The following is a 27,623-nucleotide window of genomic DNA, read 5'->3' as shown; positions in this document are numbered from 1 at the left end:
ATGGAAGATGGGACCATGGTGGTAGGAACACCTTCACGTTCTTGAGGAACTGAGTACCAAGATAGTAACCTGCTCCCCACCCCCACCCCCTTTGCCAACTCACTATGTCCTGTTTCTTAAAGGTACTTTCATTAAAAACGTGTGTGTGTGTGTGTGTGTGTGTGTATTTATGTAGACCACATGTATGCAGGTAACTTGCAAAAATCAGAGTTGGAGTTACAAAAGCAGCTGTGAGCCATTGTGTGGGTACAGGGAACTGAACTCATGTTCTTTGCAAGAGCAGCAATTGTTCTTAACCAGTGAACCATCTCTCCAGCCCCCAGGCCGTTCTGCCCTAGCACTGAGGGCCAGCTCTCTGACACATAAGCCCTTGTGGGGAAAATCACACTCAAACCATAGCATGGAAGTATTTTGAAAGAATGAAAATAAGCTGACATGTACACCACAGTTGAGAGGGTAGCTTAAATATAATATACACAATGGTATCATGTGATGCTTAAACTATAATGTTACATGTGTTTAATAAGTCGAGAGTACTGAGTTATAAAAGGAAACTGACTCGAAGGGATTTAATACTTCATGACAATACCCTTTAAAAAGTTTTGTGCATAGTCTTTACTGATTTATATTTTAAGTTGTTTCTTAGATAACATCTGTGTATATCTTTAGACTTAGGTGTAAACATTTTTTTAAAAAAGAATTTTGGAGTTGAGTTGCCTGAGATAGGTTCTTCAAAGTAAGATGTATGTATGTATGTTTGTTTGTATGTATGCATGCATGCATGCATGGTGGTGGTAGCAGTAGAACCCAGGGCCTTGTAGATCTCAATGGCAAATGTTCTGTCACTGAGCTATATACCCAGACTTAGTTAACATTTTTAAAATTCACAAGCCTGATGACCTGAGTTCAGAGTTTGATCCCCAGAAGTTATCCTCTGACTTCCACTCACACATCTCCAGTCATACACACGTACACATACCTCTCACGTAAGTGTGCAAGCACCGCCCCCAACAGTAAACACACTTAAATGCAGAAGGGCAATTTACTGTATGTTTAGATACAGTTGAAGTCCTTACTACACTGTTCCTAAACAGTTGTTTTAACATCATTGGTGTAAGTTTATTTTTCCTTTCCCCAAAGAGTGTATAGTCATAAAATGACCTGTTCAAATGAGAAAAGCTTTACTCTTGTAAAATGTTTGCAATTATTCCATGTGACACTGTTGTAGGGAGTTTTGCTTTTATGGAGTGCTTCCTAGACCGTTGTGCTTTCAATTGCAGCATTGTTAGCATAGAAGAAACCCATGCTCTTGGAAATGCTTAGATGCTTACATATGGGATGTGATTTTCCTCATAATTACTGAAATTTAAAGTGAAAAGTATGTAAATAAAAACTCAAAATTGTGATTCAGATATTAAATGGGAGGGGGCTACAAAGAAACAAACAAACAAAAAACAAGCAAAACCTTGTAAATACAAGTTGATCTAAAAGATCTAAAATTTTTGTTCATTGATATAACATTAGTATTGTAAGTGGAAAATTCCACACCTGATCCATGTGACAGGTAACAGTCAGAATTTAGCTGCACTAAAAATATTATATAAATAATGCTCAGGTTATATGTGTAAAGTAAGTATGAAATATAAATGAGTCTTGAGCTTAGGTTTGTGTCCTAGCAGCAAGGTTTCTTACTGTTATGCAAATATTCCAAAATTTGCAAAATGTCCCATCTGTGGAGCACATCTGATACCCGATGGCTTGGTTGTAAGGTTAGGAAGACTCATAGTTGTCCCGTGCATTACCTAACGTCATCCTGTGTGTCCACTCATTTTCCCAATAGTACATCTGGGAGCAGCTGACCTCTGGCTTCAAGCACAAGAACTTTCGCTCTCGAGAAGGCGTGTGTCTGTGTCTTATTGAAACCTTAAACATGTAAGTTCTGTGGTCACTGAGACAGCCTTCTTTCTCTCAATCCTTTCTCAAGAATTGGTTGTTATAGACCTGATAATGCTAATAACTTTGGATCTTTTTTATGTCAGAATCTGCTTCAGAAATTCTGAACTCAATGCTGTGTCACATGTTGAAGCCATTTCCTCACATCCCTTTTATTAGTTGACCCTAGGCTGGGTGGAGCACTGGTGAGGTGGGGGCTGCTACAACTGTGCACTGCCCAGGGCTCTGCCAGGGCCCTGGACAGTACACCTACTAGCAGTGGGCAGAGCTGTGATGCTTAGGGATCACAGGGCCATGATGCAGGCAGAAGGAATCTAAGTGTGGGCTTTTGTTCTTATTCTAGAATAATTGCCCAGACTTGGCATTTTCTGTGGTGTGACTTCTCTTCTTCCACTGCTTTGGTTCCTTCCTGCTGGCAAGTGCTGGTCAAGGTCTTATCAGCACAGCTTCTGAGGTTTATCTCTCTCATCATTTGCATTCAACCTAGACTTCAAAATATTAGTAAACATAAATATCTCTTGTTACTTAGTTTACTATATATTGAGACTCAGTGTCATTTTTAAAAACACTATTTCAAAAGTACATCTTCAACTTAGCTATTCTTAAGTAATTGATAAGTTGCCAGGGTTGTCAAACTGCTGTTGAGTATTTTGCCCTGTGGGATCATATTCTGACCTTCATTTTCAGCATCTGTCCTGATTAGTTTTATGTCAGCTTGATATAAACAATAGTCATCTGATAGGAGGGAAGCTCAGTTGAGAAAATACCTCCATAGCATCTGGCAGGAAAGCAGAGTATGGTGGCGCACACCTTTACTCCCAGCATGAGGTAGAGGCTAGTGGAGCTCTGAGCTTGAGGCTAGCCTGGTCTACAGGGTGAGTTCCAGGGCAGTCAGAACCACACAGAGAAACCCTGTCTTGAAAAACTAAAACAAAATAAAAAAAGGAAGCATCAGGATATTTTGTTCACTGTTTAAATGAATCCAAATTTTCTGTTTTTGTTTTTTTCTTAAATTATATTTAGCTTTGGGCCTCAACCACTCGTCATCAGCAAGTTGGTGCCGCATTTGTGTATCTTATTTGGAGATTCTAACAGTCAGGTAAAAAATTATTTACCTTTGAGCATTGATTGGTGTTTGGGGATGGGAGGGCACTGCCCTTTCTTGTGCTCTTATCTTATTTAAGCTGTAACACTAAAGACAGAGAAGGTGGGTAGTGAAAAAAAAATGCCTTAAAAAATTAATTAAATGAGGGTATGGCTGTTTTGCTCGTAATCTACTGGGTTCGTGTGATCTTCCTGCCCCACCTTCTCAAGTACCTAGGACTACTGGCCTTTCACCCCTCCTCTTTCTCTTCCCCTTCTTCTATCAGAGTTTGTTTGTTTGGAATGAGCATAAGTTGCTTGTCAGTACTTGGGCTGATATTAGAGACAGAAGGAACTTCATGGGTAGTACTTGAGTTTGACAGAGGAAGAGAATCCTGGGCTCCCTTCTCTAGTCCACTTTCTGTTAACTGTGACACTAGGTTGTTAGCAGCCTCCATGCTTGAACAAGCACCATTGCTGGTGTTGAGCCCCTGTTGAAGAGGGAAGGCCTCTGTGCCCATGGCCCATCTCTACCTGAGCTGTCTGGGGGCTTTAGCCAGTAGGTAAGGGTCTGCACTGCGTCATCCCTTCCCTGAGTCCGCTGTTTTGTGTCTGCAGTTACCTATGAACTAGCTAGGGCGTTTGGAGTGACACCGAGTAAGACCTTTCCTTCTTACAAGTTCTAGCTGTCCTTATCATTTTCTCTCTCCAATATCTAGTTTATTTATAGATAAAGGTTCTCCTCCTCTTGCCCAACCCAGCCTCAAGTTCTTGAACTCAGTTGACTTCTCCTGCCTTAGTCTCCCAGGAAGCTAGGACTGTAGGTGTTCACACCTGGCTCTAGTTGTTCTTTGACAGCGAGTTGTGCAAAAAGAGTAAGTGTTGTTTTTCAGATTGTTCTCTTTAAGCCCCATTTTCCCCCTCTTATGTAGAATATAAAATTTACCATTGCAACTATTTTTAAGAGTATACTTCAGTGTTTTTTATCACAATTTACCTGCAAAACTTTTACCTCTTCAAAATTCAGATTATGTACTCATGAGACAACTTCCTGTTTCTCTCCCCCAGCTGCTGGCAACTACCATTCTTCACGCTAATTTGACTAGTTGTCCTTTTTGATTGATCCCATTTAGTATGATGTCCACAAACTATCCATGCTGCAAAATGTATCAGAATTTACCTCTTTCTGAGGTTGAATAATTTTTTTTTATTAACACATAGGCATCACATTTTGTGTATACAGTCATAGGAGAATAGACGTTTTTTGTTTTGTTTTTCTACCTTTTGACTATCTGAAAATTTTTAGAAATACTGATGTAAAATATCTTTTTGAGTTCAGCTCACATTCTTGAAAGACAATTAAAAATTTTTTTTTATGTTTATGTGAATGCTCTATCTGTGTCTACACCTGCATGACAGAAGAGAGCATCAGATCACAGGGCATCAGATCTCATTATAGATGATTGTGAACCACCATGTGGTTGCTGGGAATTGAACTCAGGACCTCTGGAAAAGCAGACAGTTCTCTTAACCACTGAGCCATCTCTCCAGCCCTTTGAAAGACAATTTTATTCTAAGAAAATTAATTAACTGTACTTTAGGTTAATGCAATTACACTTTTTTGAAATCCCAATTGATAGCTTTTAGTCACAGATTTCTATTAGCCACCTTATTTTTTTTTTCTTTGATAGTAGTAAAGATTGGCCTTAAGGTCTCACATATGCTGGGCAAGTGTTCCACCATTAAGGTCTTACCCTCTTTAAATGGGTTTTCTAGAGCTTTCTTGACAGACCTTTGTTTTAGCTTTTTATTAATAATTTCTTCAAGGACTGAAAAGAATTGAAGCCAACGTGTGTGTGTGTGTGTGTGTGTGTGTGTGTGTGTGTGTGTGTGTTGGTGGTGGTGGGGTGGCTAGGGAAATGACTCAGGTTAAGCGCATTGTCTGCTCTTCCAAAGGTCCTGAGTTCAATTCCCAGCAACTACATGGTGGCTCACAACTATCTATAATGAGATCGAGTGCCCTCTTCTGGCCTGCAGTCATACATGTGGGCAGAGTACTATATAAATAATAAATAAATAAATACTAAAGGAAAAAAAAAGCTGGGTGGTGGTAGCGCATGCCTTTAATCCTAGCACTTGGGAAGCATTAGCAGGTGGATCACTGTGAGTTGGAGCCTAGGACAGCCAAGGCTATACAGAGAAACCCTGTCTTGAAAAAGCAAAACAAACAAACAAACAAACAAACAAACAAAAAACACAACTTAGAGTGTCAGGTTGGGCCTGCTAGTTTATTGTTCCCTTAAAAGGAAGTATGTGGCACATCTAAATTTCTTTAAAATGTCTTGACTTCTTTAACAGGTGAGAAATGCTGCTATATCGGCTGTTGTGGAGATTTATAGACACGTAGGAGAGAAGCTGAGGATTGATTTGTGTAGGAGAGACATTCCCCCTGCTAGGTAAGTCTTCCTAAATTCTTTTTTTTTTGCTATAGATTTTTTAAATTGTAATTTTGTTTACTTTATTAAGGTGGATATTAGAGCTGGGTATGGTGGCACACACCTTTAATACCAACATGTGGGAGACAGGGACAGGCAAGAGTCTTTGAGTTGGAGGCCAGCCAGGCCTGCAGAGAGAGTCAGGTGAGCCAGGGATCTATAGCATCTACAGTTTTAGTATTCTGAGTTTTCTGGAACTAACTTATAGAAATAAAGCTGTATTGCCAATGTGTGGCACTTATGTAGCTTCAGGGTTTCCTTCAGCTCTGTTGTGTAAGTGCTTGTTGTTTTCGTGGTAGGGTGTGTGTGAATTGAATTTTCTTCATAGATAGTCCTGTTACCTGCAAAGTCGGCTTTATTTTTCATAGTTTGTACATTTTTTACTTTTCTTTCTTCCTTCCTTCCTTCCTTCCTTCCTTCCTTCCTTCCTTCCTTCCTTTCCCTTTTTTTTTTTCCCCCTCTGTGTAGCCTTGACTGTCCTGGACTCACTCTGTAGACCAGGCTGGCGTTGAACTCACAGTGATCTGCCTGCCTCTACCTTCCTGAATGCTGAGATTACAGGTGTGAGCCACTGCACCCAGCTTCATTTTTCCTTCTTGTCTTTATTACCTAGGCTTTCCTATGTGTGCTGTTGAGAAAGGGCAGAATGGGAGAAAGCCTCTTGTTTTAGGAGCTACAGTATGCCCCACAGTGTACTCTTTTTGTCTATACTTTACCTACAAACATTCATTGCAATGACTTGTTGGTCTGGTAGTAGGCTTCTGGCTTCTGATGCTCTGTCAATACTGGAACCTCACTGGAGTCTTCTTGTGTATCCTGTTGTTACCCTGTGTCATGGAGGTCCTGTAGTTTGAGATCTATAGGACTGGCCCCTTGATGCTTTCCAGCAGTTCATCAATGGGATAGATGCTGAGGTGGGCCAATTCAAAGCCCTACATCTGGTCCTGAGAAGTATCTGAGCTGGTTCCCCAGCAACTCTCCTTCTCCCACCCCCAGCCAGGGCCAGCTCTACCCTGCTGCCCAGGTGAGGTGCAGGACCTCCTGAGTGCTGCAGCCTGTGAGAGGCTTGGCCAGTTCTCCCACTCTCATGACCCTGGCACCATCTCTTCTGCCTGTCATAGATGTCAAGGGATGGGAGAAGGGCGTCTCTCCTTCATCTATCTACTCCACTGCCCAGCAGACAACAGGCAGTGTCAGCCTTTTCACACCCACATCCTTGGGGTGGCTTACCTGCGTCTCCATAATTCAAGTTCAGTGCTGCTATACTGCCCAGGTGAGATACAGTGCCCATTCTGAGTGCTGCAGCAGGTAAGGGTCAGGGCCAGCTCTCCTGCTCTGATGACCTCAAGACCTCCTGCCTGTCATAGGTGCCAAAGGGTGATGGTGCATTTCTCCTTCACCCATGTTACATCATGGCATGTAAATGGTGGAGACAGTTCTTCGGGCTGCCTTACCTGTAACTCCCACAGCGTCTGCTCTCCTGAGTACTGCAACTGGCCAGGGTGAGATCAGCTCTCCTGCTCTCATGTCCCCAGGCTGGTCAACTCTTCCACCATGCCTAAATGAGGGGTGGGGCCCGTTCTACACAGCCCTTAGACATTTAACATGTCCCCAGGTGGCAACCCAGATCAGGCATAGCCACTTGGCCTTTGGTGGTAACAGACTCCTGCTGTTGCAGGGCCATGGGCCCAGACTTGGCCCCCAGTGGCCACATAGGCCAGGATCCCACCATTGTCCTGTGTGGCATCACTGGCTACTCACGTCAGGCTGCTTCTCACTACTCTCGAGTCTGCAGTTCTGCCTCTTTTCATTGTGCTCAGTCTTCTGTTTCTCTTCCTCACTGAGTTGCCCCTCTTACCGGTGTCCAGTAAGTGTGGGGTCATCTCAAGCACAGCCAGCTCCCCAGGCCTGTGCAGTGCTGGGCTGGTGCTCATCTCAGGCTCACTCTGCTGAGGCCCAGGGTTCTTCTAGTCTCAGGCTTGCTCCCTATCCTGGTGCTGCTCAGGCCATTGTCTCAAGCTTGCTTTTTTCAGGGAATGGTAGGCTGCTCAGCATTCAGATGCTCATAGGTCAGAACACTGAGTGAAGACAAGGCCTCTCTCCTCTGCCACCTACTGATGCATCTGCGGCACGGCAGCCCCACCTGCAACGCCTCTAGGGGCAGGCCACTTCAGTATGTAGAGTTAAAATAAAGGTCACTTGTGGATTTTAATGTAAAGGTGGGCTGGGCAAAGTGTTTTGTTTTGTTTTTTGTTTGTTTGTTTGTTTTTTTCCTGTAAATTGTTTTAATAGCTACTCCTAACATTTTTTCCCTAGAGCCCATGTTACAGCCATTTGTTTTCCACTGGTATTATTTTGTGGGTATCTGTGTTCTGAATTTCACCAATAGCTTTTATTGTTAGTCTTATTACTAATCTCCAGTTTATGGTGGTAATATATTGTGGCTTCATTGTGGATATATTATACATATATTCTGACTACTAATAAAGAGGAGTATCCTTTCATATCTTTTTGTCATTTGGCTCTTTTTAAAATTTTGGGGCAGGGCAGGGGCTAGTTTTTGATACAAGGGTCTCTGATATATAGCCCAGGTTGGCCTTGGAATGTTTTTATATAGTGTATATATATTAAATATACATGAAAATTGGAAACTACAAAGAAACCATCAGAAAAAATACAGTTAGAACGTAGCCACCACAACGAAAGGGGATCAAATGAATCATCATCAGCTTAAAGTCATTTCTAAGTAGATGTGTACAGACGGTAGTGTAAGCTCAGCACTACACAACACCACACTTGGGCACTGAAACAGCTGCGAGTCCAGGAACAAACTCTCATCTTCATGGTCACTGACACGTATTAGCTATGCTAAGACCTTGCAGAACAGCAAGGGGTGCTTGCTGTGTACTCCAAGTACCCCAGGCATACCCCTCACACCCAAGAGTAGCTAAAGCATAAGTCAGAGGAGCTAAGTACAAAACACTTAGAAATTACTAGACAGTTTTTTTAAACAGTTGAAACCAATCATATGCTCCAATAGAGTTTAGCAATGTTGCAGCATACAGAATCAGCTTACATAAATCCATACACCTCAGTAGTTTTTCTTTATACCAACAAGAAACACAGAGAAAAAGATCATGGACACACTCCCAGTCACAGTAGTCTCAAAAAAAGAAAATATCTAAGAATGAACAGAACCAAAGGAGTGAAGGACTTCTACAGCAAAATCTTTAGACTCCGAAGAAAGACAGTAGAAGATGGAAAGACACCCCGTGCTCATGGACAGGTAGAATTAACACTACGAAAAGGACCATTTTATGAAAAACAGAGTCAGTGCAACCCCAGTAAAATACCCATTTCATTTTTTACAGATACAGAAAAAAAAATATATCCTAAACTTCATATGGAACCACAAATGACCCTGGATAGCCAAAACAATCATGAGGAAGCAAGCAAACAAAAACCAGAACAGTGCTAGAGATATTACCATTCCAGATCTTAACATATATCAGAGAACCATAGTAATAAAACCAAAGCAGTGCTGGCAGAAAAACAGACAGGTAAACAGTGGAACAAAGTCAAAGATTCAGGCATGAGTACCTGCAGCTTCAGCCATTTAATATATTTTTAAAAGATTTATCTATTTATCTATTTGTATATTTATTTATTTATTATGTACACAGTGCTCTGTTTACACATACACCTGCATGACGGAAGACGGCATCGGATCAGATCTCACAACCATGTGGTTGCTGGGAATTGAAGTCAGGACCTCTGGAAGAGCAGTCAGTGCTCTTAACCTCTGAGCCATCTCTCCAGTCCCCCTGCCATTTAATATTTGATTAACATAATCTGTGAAAAAGAAAGCATCTTCAATGAATGATGCTCAGAAAACTGATATCCACACACAGAAGAATGAAATTAGACCCATATCTTATCACCTGTACAAAAACTGGCTCCAAATGGATCAGAGACCTAAATGTGAAACCTGAAACTCTGAAACTGCTAGAAGAAAACATAGGCAGTACCAACAGGATGTAGGTAGAGGAAAGATCTTCTGAGTAAGACCCAGTTTTTCCTAAATTAAGCTAACAGTTGACAAGCGGGACTTCACAAAAGTTAAAACTTTAGTTAATTGCATGACAAGCTCACAAAATGGGAAAGAATCTTTGCCAGTTATAAGTCTGACACTACTAATGTCCAGAATATATAAAGAACTCAAAAAATAACGAGTCAGAAACAAGCAAACAAATGACCTATTAAAAAATGTGGGCCTACAGCTTGAGCAAGAAGTTTTCAAAAGAAAAAAAAGGTAACTAAGAAAAGTGGTGGCGCACGCCTTTAATCCCAGCACTCAAGAGGCAGAGGCAGGCGAATCTCTGTGTGTTCGAGGCCAGCCTGGTCTACAAAGTGAGTCTAGGACAGCCAAGGTTACACAGAGAAACCCTGTCTCAAAAAACAAAACAAAACAAAACAAAAAAGCCAACAACAACAACAAAACCCTAAAAAATTGTTTATTGTTCTTAGTAATTAGGGAATGCAAATCAAAACAACTAAGAGTTTATCTTACTCCAGTCAAACTGCCAAAGATCAATGGACCATCTGACAGCAGATGCTGGAGGGGATGGGGAGGTGAGTGGTGAGAAAGGGAAACTTACTCATTGTCAGTGAGTTGCGAATTGGGGCAGCCAGTATGGAAATCAATGTGGAGGATTCTCAGTTCAAAATAAATCTACACATGACTCAGGAATACCACTTCTTGACATATGCCCCCCAAAACTTGACATCATACTACACATATAGTTGCACAGCCATGTTTACTGCTGTTGTATTTGCAGTAGTTAGGAAACTGAAACAACCTAAGTGTCCTTCAGTTGGCAAATGGATAATGAAAATGGGGAACATATAGCCCGTGGAATATTATTAAGCTGTAAAGAAAAATGAAGTCATGAACTTTGCTGGTAAACAGATGGAACTAGAAAAGATCATCTCGAGTGAGGTAACCCAGACCTAGAAGGACAAATGATCACTCTCACCATAAGTTCCTAGCTACGAATCTTCAAGTGAGTACATATCCTAGGTAACTGCAGAAGCCAGCAAAGTGAAAAGGGACCATTATTAGAACAGAGGTTGGGTAGGTAATGGAGCAATAGAGAAGGGGACAAGTGATCTGATAGGGGAAATGGGAGAAACATGGGTGGAGGGTATTGATGATCTACCGTGTGCCAAGTCTATGTACAAATATGCATATATAGTTTAAATGAAATTTTCTTGTCTGGGCTGATAATGCTCCCTCTAAGAGCCATGGTAGCAAAAACCCCAACAGCAGTCATGGTACACAGGACAGCCAAAGGTACACAGAGAAACCGTGACCTAGGAATTCCTAAAGCGTTCAGGTTATTGCTGTTGCCCTTGTTTGTCCCTAGAGGTGGAAGGTGAGTCCCTATTGCTGAAGATACCACACACTTTCAGACACTAGGCCTAGAGGACCCTTCACTGGAGCTCATCTGAAAGCTCCCTCCCTGACTAGTAGTAGCTCTCATGGTAACACAAAGCACCATGCAGCTTTCAGAGAGGGAGCTAGCCAGCAGGCCTGCCCAGTTGTATCTATGAATCACAATGACCAGAGGGACTCTAACCCTATGGACGCAACAGTGGCGTGCATACCTTGGCAGTAACTAACAGCTCTCTAATTGAACTTAAACTCCACTCAGTAAGAGGGAAATCAGACCTGGTAGTGGAAATGTATCCAACTTCCCATGGCTAGTGAAGTCATGGATTTTGGAGGAGAATCTGTAACCACACCTTACTAAAACAGCATCTCTAACTACATTCCAAATAATTGTCTTTATACTCACAATTGAATGGAGTCCCCACCACTCTTCAAAGAAACTTCTCTTTGCACCAGAGACTATTACAGAAAACAACAACCAATCAAAATGAAGAGTGCGGAACCCAGTCCCAACAATATATATATATCTACAAAGTGATTCTCACACCTAAGGCTCAGAGTATTGCTGAAGAGGGGCAGAAAGATTTTAGTAACAGTGAGAGGGTCAGAAAGTTTACTGTGAGATTATGTCTCCTAGTAATGTTTGAAGCTGTTCCCATCCATAAAGCCTCACTAATATGACTTCCTAAGCATGAGCTGAACGAGGACAACAATAATAGATATCCCAGAGGACAAGGGATCCTGGGGGAGGCGCTCCACTGACTTAACTCCTCAGCATGCACGAGGCGCTACAGGCAGCCGTAGTTCTGAGAGCAGAAGTACTCTTCCCCAGGGAGGAGCACATCAATTGGTTGTCCAGTGCCTCTGCCTTAGGTCAGCCCTGAAAAATGCACACAAGTGATATTATACACATGGAGCAGGTTCTATTTCAGAATATATGTGTGTATTCATATACATTTATGAATGTAACAATAAGTAATGAAAAGACCATAAAAATTTGAAAGACCAAAAAAAAAACATAAAAAAAAATTGAAAGACAGCAAGGAGGCGGGTATATGGAAGGGTTTGGAGGAAGGAAGAAGAAGGAGTAAATGTTGTAATGCTGTCTTTCAAATTTATGGCTGCTTCTTCATTAAATGTTGTTATATTCATATATGTATATATTGAAGAAATATTAAATATATTAAAAACTATTCATATCCTTAATAAAAATTGGCTTTGTGCTAATTTTAAAATATACCTTAAAGGACATTATTAAAACTTTAAGAAAACCCATATGTACTGAGAAAAATACTTTAAATTAGATATATGAAACTTGTATGTTAGGTATATGAAGGATATCTCAGTAGCAAAATGACAGGTAATGCTTTTTTGTTTGTTTTTCAAGACAGGGTTTCTCTGTGTAGCCCTGGTTGTCCTGGACTCTTTGTAGACCAGGCTGGGCTCGAGCTCATGGATGATCCGCCTGCCTCTGCCTCCAGAGTGCTGGGATTAAAGGTGTGCGCCACTGTACCTGGCTTAGGTAATGCAATTTTTATAGGATCTGAGTTAAATGCTTTTATTCTTTTCTTTTTGGTTTTTTCAAGACAGGGTTTCCCTGTGTAGTCTTGGCTGTCCTGGAATCCCTTTGTAGACCAGGATGGCCTAGAACTCACAGAGATACACCTGCCTCTGCCTCCTGAGTGCTGGGATTAAAGGCGTGCACCACCATGCCTGCCTGAGTTAAATACTTTTTATTTTTTTTTTTATTTATTTTTTTTTTTTTTTGGTTTTTTGAGACAAGGTTTCTCTGTGTAGCCTTGGCTATCCTAGACTCGCTTTGTAGACCAGGCTGGCCTCGAACTCACAGCGATCCGCCTGCCTCTGCCTCCCGAGTGCTGTTAAATACTTTTTAAAAGAGAATATACAGATGGCCATGGACACAGAAAATGATGCTGAATATTATTAGTTATGCAAGAAATTCTGATCAAAACTATATACCTCTCCACACCTCTGTAGGATAGCTAAAGTGTAAAAGGGTAAAACTTTTATGAGAACCTAGTGATAAACAACTTGGAAAAACAGTTTATAACTTGTCAGAGTGTCAATCACAGAGCAATCACAGGACCAGCAGTTCCACTCATAGCTATATAAGCAAATGGTAGGAAAACATGTCTTTACAAAGACATGTCTCTATACACGTGTTTCTGACAGCATTATTCATAGTCACAAAACCGTGTGGAAATAACCTCCCCTCCATACGACTATCAACTAATGATTGGGTATTCAAATGCAGTATATCCATATAGTGGAATAAGAAGAACCCAGGCATAGAAAGCTCTTCACTCTATGATTCCATTTGAATAAAATGACCAGATATGGTAATTCATAAGTCAGGTATGGTCTACAGCAATAGGAGGTAAATTAATGGTTGTCTAGGACTGGGGAGAAGAGAGAAAATAGGGAACAACTACTGCTAATGTGTATGTGGGTATTTGTTGAGGTGATGAAAATGTAAAAATTTTCATAATAGTTGTACTACACAGAGGATATACTATAAACCATTGAATTATGCATTTCATTACTTTTCATTATGGTGCTGGGGATAAACCCCAAGGCCTCACACATGCTACACAAATGTTCCACTACTGAGCTACACCCCAGCTCTGAATGACACACTTCAAAGCCATGAAGTGTATGATATTTGAAGTCTGTCTCAGTAATTCCAAAAATAGATGCGCTCTGAACACCTAACTTTAATTTACTATTCTTACCTGGGAACCCAGGAGTGCACTTACATTAGATTGCTTTTCCAAGTCTATCTTTCTTAGCCTGTAAACCCTAACTTCCTAGAATTTCCTGGTCCCCTAAGATGTGCTGTATTCTTTTGGACAGCCTTGTTTTTGCTATGTTTTCCTTCTATTCAGTTTGCTAATCTCCACCCCACCCCCCTTTACAGTTATTTAAAAGGACCTAGAATCTTCAGCTCTCTGTTTCGCGCGCGCGCGCGCGTGTGTGTGTGTGTGTGTGTGTGTGTCTTCTGTTAAGAATGGCTTTTTGTCAGATATACCTCTACTTTCAGCATCCAAAAGGCAGGGGCAGGATGGTCTTTGTGAGTTTGAGGCCAACATGGTCTATAGAGGGAGTGCCAGGCCAGCTGTGGCTGCATAGTGAGACCCTGTCTCAAAAAAATTGTTTTAAGTATGTGCTTGACACTTAACTATGGGCATTGGAGTCTTCAGCAAAATCTATGTAAAGAATTATGTTCTGCTCTTACTTGCCCGCATTTCATTCTTTTTTTTTCTTAGCTTTCTTTATTTCTACCCACAAGTTTTCAAACTGCTCAGCCATTCTCCTAACCTTTTTTTGAGATGGAATATAGAAGAAGAAGGAAAAACAAAAAACCAAACCAAACCAAAACTAACAACAGAAAATCTCCTCTGGGAGCAAAGTGGGAGAAAGCCTATCAGCAGCAGTCGCAATCCACCTTTCGCTGATGTCTTGAAACAAAATATTTATTGCTTCATCTCCTACTGTTTCCTCTATGGCATTAGAAATCAGATTTCCCACTCTGCCCAGTTCCACGTTGGGGGCCACTTGTGACTGGACTTTGGCTACTTTATTGGCTTCTTTTTGTTATGGGTTAAGGAGTAGCCACACACTGACCACTTGAACACTAGACTCAGATTGATGAAAATTTATTGAATACTGAACTAAAACTGACTGGTCAGGGCCACAGCCTGGATTAGGGAACCAGACTGTGACATTGGTCTGCTTCTAAGGCAGGCTTTTTTTTTTTTTTATAAGAATAACCATAACCAAGTGATAATCAGGCAACCAGGAGGGAAGCAGTGGGGGAGGCAGCATCACATCATTTTGATTAGCTTAACACAAGAAGAATCCATTTTGTTCTGAGCATAACATATGCAGGTAGCTAGACAAAGTGCTTAAGCTGATAGATAGGCTTGGGGACTTTTCAGCTCCCCGTTGTTGCGGGAGAAAGAAGCATAGCCGGGTGTTGTGGTTTTGTTTAAGTAGAACGTATATCATTCATTCAAGCAGAGTGTTCAATGAGTATTGAGTTGTAAGTAAAGGGCTGTTCAAGCTCCCAGGCAGGCGGAGCCTGAGAACCTGAATTTAATTTCACCTCATGATCAAAATGGAGACTTAAAAACAAAAATGACTTCTGTTATGTTAAAAACAAAAGCAGGTGTTAACAGAGGAGCGACAGTTTTAAGCTGGTTACAACACTTTTTTCCTACCTCCCTCTCCCACCCTGTTTCTTGCAGCCCCCTAACACTAGGTGGAGAGAGAGAAGGCAAAAGTGCAAAGAGGGGCGTCAGTATTGTTAGACTACTTCTTGTTGATTAGAGTTGTTGAGTTCCTAGGGGCAAATTTTATCTTTGTCACCAGGATATCTCCAACCAGCAATACAGCCAACAGCAACAGCAGCAGGAACAAACGGGGGAGAGCAGGGGGAAGGCAGCAGCCGTAATGGCTCTTGGGGCTCTGGCATTTATCTACCTTTTGAAGAGTTCCTAGAATTCCAAATAAACTATCTTTAGCTGGCAAATCACATCCCTGCTAGAGCACAAGGCAACTCGTTGTCAGCTGCTGTGCACAATCTGAAGCAGCCCCGAATCCTACATCTGTGATAAAAAAACATTCACATAACATTTCTATGTTTAAAAACAAAGCAAAACTTTCACTACAGAGAGTAGGATAGTTGTAGGAGGACAGTGAAAATGGACAGCAAGATGGAAGTGTGAAGTAAGTATTCTCCCTCCCTCCCTCCCTCCCTCCCTCCCTCCCTCCCTCCCTCCCTCCCTCTCTCTCTCTCTCTCTCTTTCTCTCTCTCTCTCTCTCCCTCTCCCTCCCTCCCTCCCTCCCTCCCTCCCTCTCTCTCTCTCTCTCTCTCTCTCTCTCTCTCTCTCTCTCTGTGTGTGTGTGTGTGTGTGTGTGTCTAGCCTAGCCTAGCCTAACCATAAATCCTTGAATCCTTGGAGGCTTCCCTTTTCTCTCTTTCCTTTTATTACTTCAAACGATTCTTGTTAATATTGAGCTATTTCAGTTGCTTCCTCTTACTTGTAATGCTGCTTGTCTCTCTTCCTTGATCCATGGGGTTTTTTGTTTGTTTGTTTGTTTTGAAACAGGGTTTCTTAGTGTATCCTTGGCTGTCTGGATTCCCTTTGTAGACCATGCTGGCCTCAAACTCACAGAAATGTGTCTACCTTTGCCTCCCAAGTGCTGGGAGTACAAGCGTGTGTCACCACACCCAGCTCTTGATCCATGGTTTATTGCCTCATTTTAATTCCATGCTTGCGCCTTTTCTTTTCTGAACTTTCTGTTTGTTGTTTATTGAAGGTAGGTTCTTTGGCCCCCTGTTGGTTTTGAACTCAGCTGATAGCTGAGGCTCACTTACAGCCTCTGATCCTCCTGCCTCTCAAGTGCCAGGTGGGTATGTACCCACCACCAGGCTTATTCTGAGCGTTCTGTCTTAAATTTCCTACTCCCATTTTCCTTATTTCTTGGAAAGTATTGGTCTTAGGCTTTTTCTTTTAGTATCGCAAAGGTAACCCAGGGCTTTATACAGTCTCATTCCCCCCCCCCCCAGCTTTATACTGCTTTTTTTTTTTTTCTCAAACAGCTTTTCTAACTCCTCTCCTTTCTGTCTTTGGGCCATCTGGACATGTTCTGAGGTGTCAACTTTGAGTTTTAGTGCTCCCCTTCATCTCAGTGTCCATATCTTACTCTAGTGTCTGTTCAACCCCATGGAGGATTCTGTGTTGTAGGATGAAGTGACCTGTATCTTTCCTTTGCATATAAGTAGCTGTACTTGTTGGGCCAGTTGGGGTTGGAGATGAGGTTAAGGTTTAGAAATTGCTTTATAAGGAATCTCTAGAAATGTTTAGCTAAAAATAGACTTTTCTTTTATGTGTATTTGTGTTTTGCCGCCATGTATGTCTTTGCACCTTGTGCATACAGTACCTGTGAAGGCCGGAAGACATCAGGTTCTCTGGGGCTGAGTTACAGCTGATTGTGAATGCCGTGCAGGTGCTAGAGGACTCAAGCCAGAGTCCTCTGGAAGAACAGCCATGCTCTTAACCACTGAGCCATCTCTCCAGCCCCTTTCCTTTCCTTTCCTTTTTCTTTTTAAATTTTTTCCAACATAATATTTTTATTGATTATTTAGGAATTTGACATAGTGCACCCTGATCACACTGGCTTTCCTCCCAGGTCCACCTTTCCACCCTTGTGTTCTCCCCCAATATGAAAACAAACCAAGTCCAATGGTGTTGCCCATGAAATATATTTAGTTGTTTCTTTTTGTTTATTTCTTTTTTCTTACTTTTCTTTTTTAACATACACATTTATATTATTATACATTTAGTTGTCTCTTAAAATAAGTATTGGCATTTTAAAAATTATAGGTTCATTTTTATAAGTAAGAAATGACAAGATGTGGATCGAGATTTAAGAAATGTTTTAGGAAATAAAATTATGAAAAATAAAATTATAAAATGTAAAAATAAGCCAGAGAAAACCATTTAGTAGTTAAAACCCATGAAACAATGTTCTTTTTCCTTCCTCAAATATATATCATGAATTTAAGAATAACTCATAGTTAGAAATTTAAGGAAAAGCAAACTAAATAAAGTATTGATGGCAAGGTTTTATTTTATCCCGAAAGAAGATGTACGTGAATGTAAATGCGCCAAGAAAGTAAATTCTCAGCATGTCTGGAGTATGTGTTGGTACATTTTTCTTTCTCCCTGCTGGTGTTCCTAACTTCATTCCATAATGAATGTGATTTTGTTTCTAATAAAAAAAAACAATGGGTGTTTGCTGGGCAGTGGTTGATCACTCTTTTATCCTAGCACTTTGAAGGCAGATGAAGGTGGATCTCTGTGAGTTCGAGGTCAGGACTACACAGGGAAACCCTGTCTTAACCCTCCCCCTCAATTTTTCTTTTTTAAGCATCAGTAGTAGTGTGGAAAGAATAAGGACCCTGAATATACATTTAGTGGAATTGTTGTTGTGGAGATAGGTAACAGCAATCCAGGCCTCAGATGCAGCTATACCAGTGTCTCTGTAGTTCTTGCCTTCCATCTCCTTAGCTTGATTTTCACAAGCTTTTGAATGATGTCTGAGTGGGATTTGTTACAAGGATAGAACTAGAAATTTTTTTACAGGGCTTGGAGAAATAACTTTGATGAAATTGCTTTGTTGAAAGTTGTGTGTTTCATCACGGATCTACACATATGGAAGCAGGTCTGTACTTGACTTCCCGTGAATGAAGAGAGCGGGGCTTGTGTCTTCTTCCTCTGAGTTGGTTTTAGGAGGGTTGTATAGAGAATAAAACAAATTCCTAGAATCTTTTCCCAAGAGAGGTGATAAAGAAAGGTGTTTTTGTTCATCTCTATGTAAAAACAATTTATTCTTTTATTCCCAGATTAGAAATGATACTTGCCAAATTTGATGAAGTTCAAAATTCGGGAGGTATGATTTTGAGTGTCTGCAAAGGTAAGAGTTCTTCCAGTTCGTAAACATTTCTGAGATGGCTTAACAAAGTGTTAGACAGTAGGTGTGTTTTCAAGCCAAGTATTCATCTTTAACTGCAAAAGCCTTGGTTGTGTAACTTGTAAACCTAGTGGGGTGTGGCCATGGACTCCTGGGTCCTGGGTCTTCACCTTCTCCGAAGCACTGGAGCTGTGAGGATTTCACAGTGGGATTGCAGAGTAAAGGAATGATGCTTCTGGCCTCACTTTTTGTCTTCGTACTTGAAGGCTGATAACCCTCTTGTGTGAGCTCCATGTGTGAAATGTGTTCTTGTAGTCAGAGTAGTTATTTTATTTTGCTGTCTTTAGTAGAAATTGGGGGGTTGGTTGGCTCTCTTCATTAGTGTGCAGACTCTGAGTGACAGTATTGGTTAAGAAACAGCAGGAATTTTGCTACAGTAGCCATCTTTGTCTGCTTAAGTAGAATAAGGCCAAGTAGAGTTCTTGGAGGTTTGGAATTAGTGTCTGTGTCCACAGATAAGTTGCCATTTATTTGATTTTTGATTCCCTTTTTAAAAGAATAATGTTGATAAGTTGTGTTTAGTCTACCTAGATAGTAGTCATTAACACACTTGTGAAAAATAAATTCTGTTCCCAGAGATAATACAGTTTTTCTCCCAGGTAAGAAATTGGATTAGCTTGACAGAGTAAATAATTTTGGAGGAAAGTCTTGTTGTAATGTAAAGCCAAATAATAGGAAAACTAGTTAAAATATAATGTAGGCTATTTTTCTCTGTGTTTGCTGGAGGTCAGGCTTTGTTGTACTGCAGGGGAGTTGGGTAGAGTGACAATTTGGTGTTACAAAGATCGTGTGTTAGGTCCTAAGCACACATTGACTTCATAGCTCCCAGTTCTCACTCAGACAGCTGTTCCCACACCTCTTCTCTGAATAGAAGGCGTGTAAGAGCTGCATCCTGATTGGTCTAGCACTTACCTTTGTCAGAGTCTGTAACTAGAACACTGAGAAAAGGAAGAACTGTTAACTTTTGTGACTTGGGCTTTTTATAGTGTCCTTGTGTGTTCCACACTATTTACTTAAAACTAAGGAAACTCTGTGGTTCATATTATAAAATGAAAGGTGTCACTGTTTAATTGTGGATCATTTTGGAAGCGTGGTTACTGTTGTGTTTGGTGAGATTATTCGTACTACCTTCTGAAAGGGAGCTTGTTTTTTCCCTCTATTTCTTTTTTTTCCGTTTCTCTCTGTAAATACTGCTGTTTGAGGTTAGAGTCTGGCATTTATTTATTTTTCTTGGAGGAAGTCCCAAAGATTGTCTTGGGGATTATGATATAAATATTGGAAGTCTAGTTGAATATGATAGTTAAAATTGTCTGTAATATACACACTGAATATAGAAACAGCTGAGATTTTTCTGTTTCCAGTTAAGATGTTTTTGACATTGGCATATTTAATCTGTATCTGTTGCTCCATGTTTGTGGACACCACACTCACAGATTCAGCCAACCACACAGCAAGTGTAGTTGTGCTTGTGATGACTTCCTCTGTTCTGCACATGGACACATTGGGAGTGTACCATTACTGCCTCAGCAGTGTAGCACAATAGCTGGCTTATATTGCTTTTATACTAGTTACTCTAGACATGACTTAAAGTATATGGACGGGTACCTCTAGGTCAGCTCAGATATACACCATTTCATATAAGAAAGACTTCAGCATCCTTAGATTCTTGCCACTAATCCCCTGTTGTTATGGAAGGATGACTCTACTATGTTGTCAGTGAAGAATACTTTTATGAATTAGTTACCAACAGAGGAAAGTAGAAAGAGGAAGCCCATTTGTGATGGTGGCCCAAACTATTTCTCTCACAGCAAGTCCAGACCAAAGACTAGCAAATTCTTTGCTGACGTTCTAGCTGCAGTTCATCTCTTCTTTATAGTCGGCTTTGGAGCCTGTGATTTTGATAGCATTGCTGTTTGGATTTTAGGTTTATCTTACCCTACATGCTATAGGCACTTCAGGTTTAGCATATCTAGACACAATCTTGTTCGTGTTCTGCTTTGTGTCCTTCTTCTCCCCCTCACGCATCCCCAGGCCCTCATATCCCCCTCTGCCCGTACCTCCCTTTCCCTGCTTCCCCTCTTTCCCTTTCATCCCTTACAGGGTCTCACATGGTCCTGGCTGGCCTCTAACTCTTTTTAGAGAGGATGACCTTGGACTTCTGATCCTCCTGTCTCTTCCTCACAAGTGCTAGAATCATAGGCATCTGCTACCAGGCCAGGCTCTGTTTCTCTCCTTAATCTGTTACTTCCCCAGTTTTAGCCATTTTAGTCAGTGGTCCCACTAAGGTGAAACTTGACTTGATTTCCCATTCTAACTGATCAATCACTTTTACCTCTGATCATGTCTTACGTCTTGTTTGCTTATTTTTTCCATGTTCACTATCGTTACTCTAGGTCTCTCTTAGTGGTTCCCTGAACCACTAGAGATTTATGTCTCATGTAAACGCATTCATAGTGTGGTAACAGTTAACAGCAGAGAAGACACAGGTATTCCTTGTACATGACATTTGCATTCTTCCTAAGACCCTGATGTCAAGTCGGAAATCATTAAATGAAAAAAAGTATTTCCACTAATATTAATGAGGAAAATTATGGTGCATTTTATTGTAACTCAAGATACTTGAATAATCTCTATGTGTACAAATGTATATTAGTTGGTGTCTCTTAGAGAAGTTCACACCCATTCCTTCAGGTGTGTTTTTTTTTTTCCAAGGGACCCTGTCTATTTACTCTTCTGTTTAAAAATCTATATTAAAATCTATATTTAAAACTTCTTTTTTTTTTTTTTTTTTTTTTGATCTTTTGAGACTGGGTTTCTCTGGGTAGCCTTGGCTGTCCTGGACTCACTTTGTAGACCAGGCTGGCCTTGAACTCACAGCGATCCGCCTGCCTCTGCCTCCCGAGTGCTGGGATTAAAGGCGTGTGCCACCACCCCCAGCTCTTTAAAACTTCTTTAAAGATCTTGACTCTGCTTCATTTTATACATATGTCCTATGATGGAACAGGCCTGCCGCCTCAGCTCCTTGTGGGGCTGAGGGAGCAGGGGCGCAAGTTCAAGCCTTGTCTGGGAAACTTAATGCAGAATGGGGTCTGGGGCTAGAGGTGTTAGCTCAGTCCTCAGTAGTGCTAAAACAATTGTTAATTGAGCAATGAAAATATTTTTATAGGCTACACTAGGAAGACCAGTAGTTTTTGTAAAGAATAAACTAATGAAAGTTAATTCAACTCTTTTATTTCAGTGTGTATACACATACATACACACACACACACACACATATACATACATACATACACACACACATACATACACATACACACACATACATACACATACATACATACATACATACATACATACACACACATATACACACACATACATACACACACACACACACACACACACACACACATACATACATACTCTCCCCCCAGAGTGTTCAGCTTTTTGCTGGCTTTGTTTTTATCACAAACTCAAACTAAAAAGTAAAGTTACAGAGAACAAAAACATTTTAGGAGAAAATAAGTCCTCACTGTGAAGATGTGTGGAAATGGATCATTTGTACAATAGGATGATGATCCCTGAAAATGCTTCCTCTTCTTTCTTGTATGATGGCCCTACCCAAGGGACATTATCTTGGGTTCTTCAGATATGGTATGAGTTTTAAATTTGTTCTACATGGTTCTGTGACCAGAAACTATGGCAGATAATACTGTCTTTGCCTGAGACTGTAATAATATAACAGTACATCTTACAGTATAATGATTTTAGAGTGTTTGTAATAAAAAATATAAATAAAGCCCAAGGGATTTCTTGTAAAGGTGCTATAACATTTTTAAGAGTCATCATCTGAAGAGTCATTATGTGAAGAAAATAGAATTCTGAAAGTATAAGTACTTCAGTGACGTTATGTCAGCCTCTCTCAAGAAAGAACATTTCAGTTGAGACCTGATCCCTAGAATAACCAGGCCAAGGCTACTTGTTAGGGAAACACTTTGGTCAGAAGAAAATAGTACTATGAAAGCCCAGAGGTGAGCAGAGAGGGACATGGGCTTCCCGGAGCCCAGTCAGGGAGAGGAGACAGTGTTTGAGGTGTGTTGAAGAAGGGAGCAGAGCTATGCCCTGAATGTCCTCTAGGTCAGGGGAACTTGTGATCAGCTCCTAGAGGTAGGAGCCCGTAGAGGGTTATGGTGTAGAGAGGGGCACGCACATGGGTGACCTGGAGTAATTCTTGCCTTGACTGTTGAGAAACATTCTGTTGCTCATCTCATGGGTCCTAATGTGTAGTTGTGCACTATTCTTCACTGGGTTCTTTCCTAGTTGTCTTTATAGTGCTCTTGACTTTAGTTTTAAAAGGACTAGTTGAGCAGCGTCAAGAACACTAAATTATATCATCAAATTTGAATACAAAACATTTGGTTTAGGAAATAGACATGCACATTTGTTTTTCCTGAAGATGAAGCTGGACTTTAATTTTCATGTTACAAAGCAAGTTGGCAGAGTCCCTAAGCACAGAAGAATTAGCTCTTTCCTATTAGAAGGAGAATGGAACTAAAAGTAGGCATATTGTTTCTAGAAAAGCCAACATCTGTCTACGATGAAAACACTACAAATTGTGGTCCCTGAGATCATACAGGGCCTGTTGTCATCATGGAGCTTTCTAGACAATTTCTTACCCTAAAGAGGATGTAAACACCAACCATGTTGGTGGCTGCAACTGTTTCTTCTTCCCTCATTGGGAAAAATTGTGTATAATTTGTCTGATATGCTTGTAGGGCCAAGTACAGTTCGGTGTATAATCATGATAGAGTAATTTCCAGTTTCTCTGTTTGAGACGGGTGCCAGGAAGAGAATTATTTACTTTAGAGGCTGGCGATAAAGTAAAGCACAGAACTTAGGCTTTAAAGTTACCGTGGCTGTACCATAACTTCCAGTCTAATTTTGTATATTTTCATGGCATGTTCTTTGATAATGAGCAGAGAAGCTCTTTTCTTAGGTTGATTTAAAAACATGTGTGACCATCAGCCCTAAGGCCTTCTCAGAGCTTGATAGTGTGGTGATGGCTGTGCAGCCTGGAGAGAGGGTGCTTAGCTCCCCTGCAGCTGCGCACTGGCTAGTTCTGTCTCCACCAGAAGCAAGCTTTGTTCCGTGTGGCCCTGCTGTCCGCGCACAGAGCTGCCTTTGATGGGCTGTCTTTGACGTGATTTGTTTACGGCAGCCAGAATGCTTCCTGCATAATGAGAGCAGTTAATCATGGAAACTGGGCTATTCCTGTTTGTGCACTTCTAGCAGTCTTCTGTTGTAAATATTAAAAGGTAATGACAACAAAAGGATGGAAACCTTTTTTAAAAGGCGCAAACCAGCTAATCCATCAGATCATGTGATCGCTACTGATTACATGGATATCTTTAGGGAAGCAGAAAATGATTGCTGAACACATGCCTTGTGTTTTGATGATTGCATTAAAAGTCCCCCAGTGGGATGACATTTATTGGCTCCCAGAGCTTTTCTTAGATTAAATTTCAGACATCCGGTACAAGGAGAAATATCACAACATGTATCTAACAGCATATGTGCAGTTAAAGAATAATCTTGAACAAGCCCTGCTAGGCTCTGTTTAAAAAACGAGGGTTTTCAGCAAGACCCCAGACTTTTATTTTGAAGTGGAGTAGCAGCTGTTGGCTATTGCGGTGCAGAGCTGCAGCGCGGCCTGGGTCACACAGTGCTCCGGGTGCCTGTAGGCTGCAGGCCGAGCCCAGTGGCGCAGGCACTGAGCTACACTTATTTTGCTGTGATATTTGACCTCTTGGTTTGAGAGAGCTCCCTCGACCATCTGAATGGCTATGGGAGATGGTGAGTATGATTTATTTTTCTTGTTGTGCTGTGTTATACACTTCGTTTTAAGGTGATGATCGTTTGCTATGTAAGAAATACATTTCTCCCTAAAGAATGAAGGACATGTACGTGTTGGTGTGTAGCCATGTATTTTGCATGTGTATGGAGATTTGAGGGGCGGCTTTTTTCACTTGATGTGTCAGTGTGGGGTCTGGCAAGCATAAGGTGAAATTTACCTTGCAATCCAAGCACGGCTTCTTCAGTCTCTGAGATTGGGTATGAAGGGATAGTGGACGGAAGCTCTGGAGGGAGAATATGGCCTTTGGAGCAGTGCGGATTTAAGCAGTGAGGTTTGATTAGCCAGCTTGACAGCTTTCCTGTTATTTGACAGGGTTTCAGTTCTGTGATAGTAAAATACTTAGAGAAGCAAAATGGCTTGCCATGGATACTACACTAATTAGTATGCTTGTGATTTGTCAGGGTCTCGAGTAAACACCCTTTCAGACATGTATATAGGACATAATTGGATCACAAATTGCCTTTGTTGGTGTTTTGGTAAGGACAGTTTTTAAAACACCTATTTCTGTAGGGTTTTATACTTTTCAAAGGCACTTTCATATACTTTATATACATTATCTCCTCAGGCACAAATGACCGATGGAGTACACGGATACTTGGGGTTTCCATTTCCATAGATTAGGAAACTGAGACCTGCTGAAAGGTGTGTTCCAGGTCCAGGCACAGAAAGCAAACTAGGCTGAATCAGAGCCATAGATGTGTGCCTGCTATTGTCCTTTGTAACACTCTGTGAACCTTTTCCTCTGTTACTGACCCTTTGATTAAGATGCTTAGAGGCATGTTTCATGGTCACATCAATATCAGAAATATGCACAGAGGGAGTGTAAAGGTCTACAGTGTTTTGCCTTTTTCTTTTTTCTGTATGCATGTGTGTGAGTGTGTGTGTGTGTGTGTGTGTGTGTGTGTGTGTGTGTGTCTGAGTTCTTAAGGATTTCTTGCTTGGATTTGTAGGTTTTAAGTCTTAATAATGTAGCCTTCTATGATTAGGTTATGACCTCTGCCCTCCAAGAGTTGGTTCTCTTGGCATTTATGTATATTTAAATAGAAATACAATAGTAAATTTTGTAGTATACATTGTTATGAGTGATTTTGAGAATTTATGTAACTTTTATATGATCTTATATAAGTAAATTAGATATATTTTAAGCATTAAGTTGATTTTTCACATACTTAAGATCATTTATAAGTTTCTCAGGAAGATAAAGCAACAAAAATGTTTAATTTTTAGTCAACTAAATGTTGCATTTACTTTGGACCACATCTAGATTTTATTTTAGTTTTTTTTTTTAAACCTAAGTTCTTTGGCCAACCATATATGGTTACTTGGTTTTATTTCCCAGATAATACATGCATCCAGAAAGTTTAGGAATATATTGATTTTTTTCTTTTAATTTTCAGTGGAAGTAATGACCTCTTATAAAGCGTAAAGGGTAGATTGGATTAAAATATACCTTGAAAAAAACCTTACAGGTGTGACTAATGAAGCCATTTGTATAGGCTGTCAGAATGAATAGTTAGTGTTGGGTATGGCTGTTCTGAGTATTAGTTTGTCACATACAGTGGTGTGTGCGAACAGCACAGGTGTATATAGCAAGGGTGTTGCTCTATTCCTAGCTATTTGCTCATTTAAAAATTTTAACTATGAGCTTAGTGTATAAATATCGTCTTTTAAAAATAGAAATGATGATCATAATGTAAAAATTCCTTAAACCTGTTTATACTTTATGCAGTGACTTTTAACATATAAGCCTTCAAACAAATTTTATGTTGATTGTTGTTTATTTGCTTTAGAGGTGGGAACTACTGGGAGTGGAAGCCAGGACCTCACTTACTCTAGGCAGTTGTTTTACTACTGAAAACAGTCATTCTCTGTATATTTTCAACACCTGCTATGTCTACTCAATAACATTCAAAGCGTTTTTAATGCCATGCTGTCATGTCTTACTCTTACTTGTTTAAACTGTTGCATAGTCTTCCATTGTATTGATGTAGAATAACTATTCCATCTTCTGTGAAAGTTTATATTCTTTGCCATATACAATTTTTTCCTAAGTTTGTCTGGGAAAGGCACTTTTGTATAGTCTGTTTATGTGAATACAGACACGTACTTTTTTTTTTTCCTTTTCGAAATACTCTGTTAGTAGCATTTTAGGACCAAAAATTTTGCTTTAAATTGTGCCAGCTGTAATAACACTCCCAAAATACTTTATTATGTATGTTTCCAACAGTAATACCTACTAGCCAGCCTCATTTTCATTTCAATTCTTGCTATTAATTGTGTAAAAATTTTCCCAATTATCAGTGAAAAGCATCTCAGACATTATCCAAATATACCTGCTTTCTGATAACACTTGTCATCTTCATATGACTGTGTGTGTGTTTCTGTGAGTTACCTTTTGGCTTGCTTTGTTTGTGCAGGTTTACTTACCTGTACAGGTGTATGTGAAGGCCAGGGGTTGACACTGATGTCTTCCCCCATTGCTCTTGTGTATTTTCTAAAACAGAATTTCTCCATGAGCCTGGACCTCACTGTGTCAGCTAGGCTACTGGCCAGCGAGCCTCTGGGGTCTATCTGCTGCAGCCATCCAGTCATAGGGATGAGGTTTTAGATGTAGGTCACTCTGCACTGTGCTCAGCTGTTCTGTGGGTGCTGAGTGCTTGGTGTTTGTGCAGTAAGCACTTTATCCGCTGAGCCATCTCCTCAGTCCCAACTTGTGGCATCTTTGGCTAAATCATCTGTCTTTTTGTTTATGGTTGATCTTTCGGTATTCCGGTTATGTCATTGGTGGTTTTATTTCAAGGTCAGTTTAGATTTATGAGGTCCTAGGGTGACTTACTGCTTGGTGACGAGCCGTTGAGGGGCGTGGGATGGCATATTGCTTACTGAGTCCTTGAGAGGGTAGCTTTTGGATGGTTTAACTTGAGTGGTCTCATTCTTATTCCAAGGCATAAACCCACACATTTGAGTAATTGTGTAATACTATGCTCTCGGCAGTCAAATCAGAGAGGGTTAATTAAAACTTGTAGGATTATTATGTGGTGCTGAGGCCTGCAATTGGCCGCAGAAGCATGAGAAAGGAATTTGGCCTTTTGTGTTCCTGCAGAGTGGCTGGAAAGAAATAAGGTTTTGTTATAAATGGAGTTTTTCTAAACTTTTAACATTTCAG

At 40.6% G+C, this 27,623-nt stretch overlaps 1 protein-coding gene across 24 annotated transcripts in view; it reads left to right on the top strand.

Moving 5' to 3' along the window:
* Window positions 1–27,623, top strand: part of CLASP2 (cytoplasmic linker associated protein 2) — a 178,860-nt gene that overhangs the window by 23,747 nt on the left and 127,490 nt on the right. For 22 of the 24 annotated variants that reach the window (XM_084754510.1, XM_084754512.1, XM_084754516.1 and 19 more), the window contains 4 exons: window positions 1,841–1,932; window positions 2,977–3,052; window positions 5,395–5,492; window positions 18,416–18,486. In XM_084754510.1, coding sequence (XP_084610636.1) covers window positions 1,841–1,932; window positions 2,977–3,052; window positions 5,395–5,492; window positions 18,416–18,486 — 337 coding nt within the window. Of the gene's footprint in view, window positions 1–1,840; window positions 1,933–2,976; window positions 3,053–5,394; window positions 5,493–18,167; window positions 18,235–18,415; window positions 18,487–23,811; window positions 24,397–27,623 lie in introns of those variants that run through there. The other 2 variants (XM_084754501.1, XM_084754504.1) reach the window with 2 other exon arrangements.

The sequence above is a fragment of the Acomys minous genome (assembly GCF_964271855.1).
Source record: "Acomys minous genome assembly, chromosome: 13".
Taxonomy (NCBI): domain Eukaryota; kingdom Metazoa; phylum Chordata; class Mammalia; order Rodentia; family Muridae; genus Acomys; species Acomys minous.
This window is presented reverse-complemented; position numbering and strand designations above follow the sequence as displayed.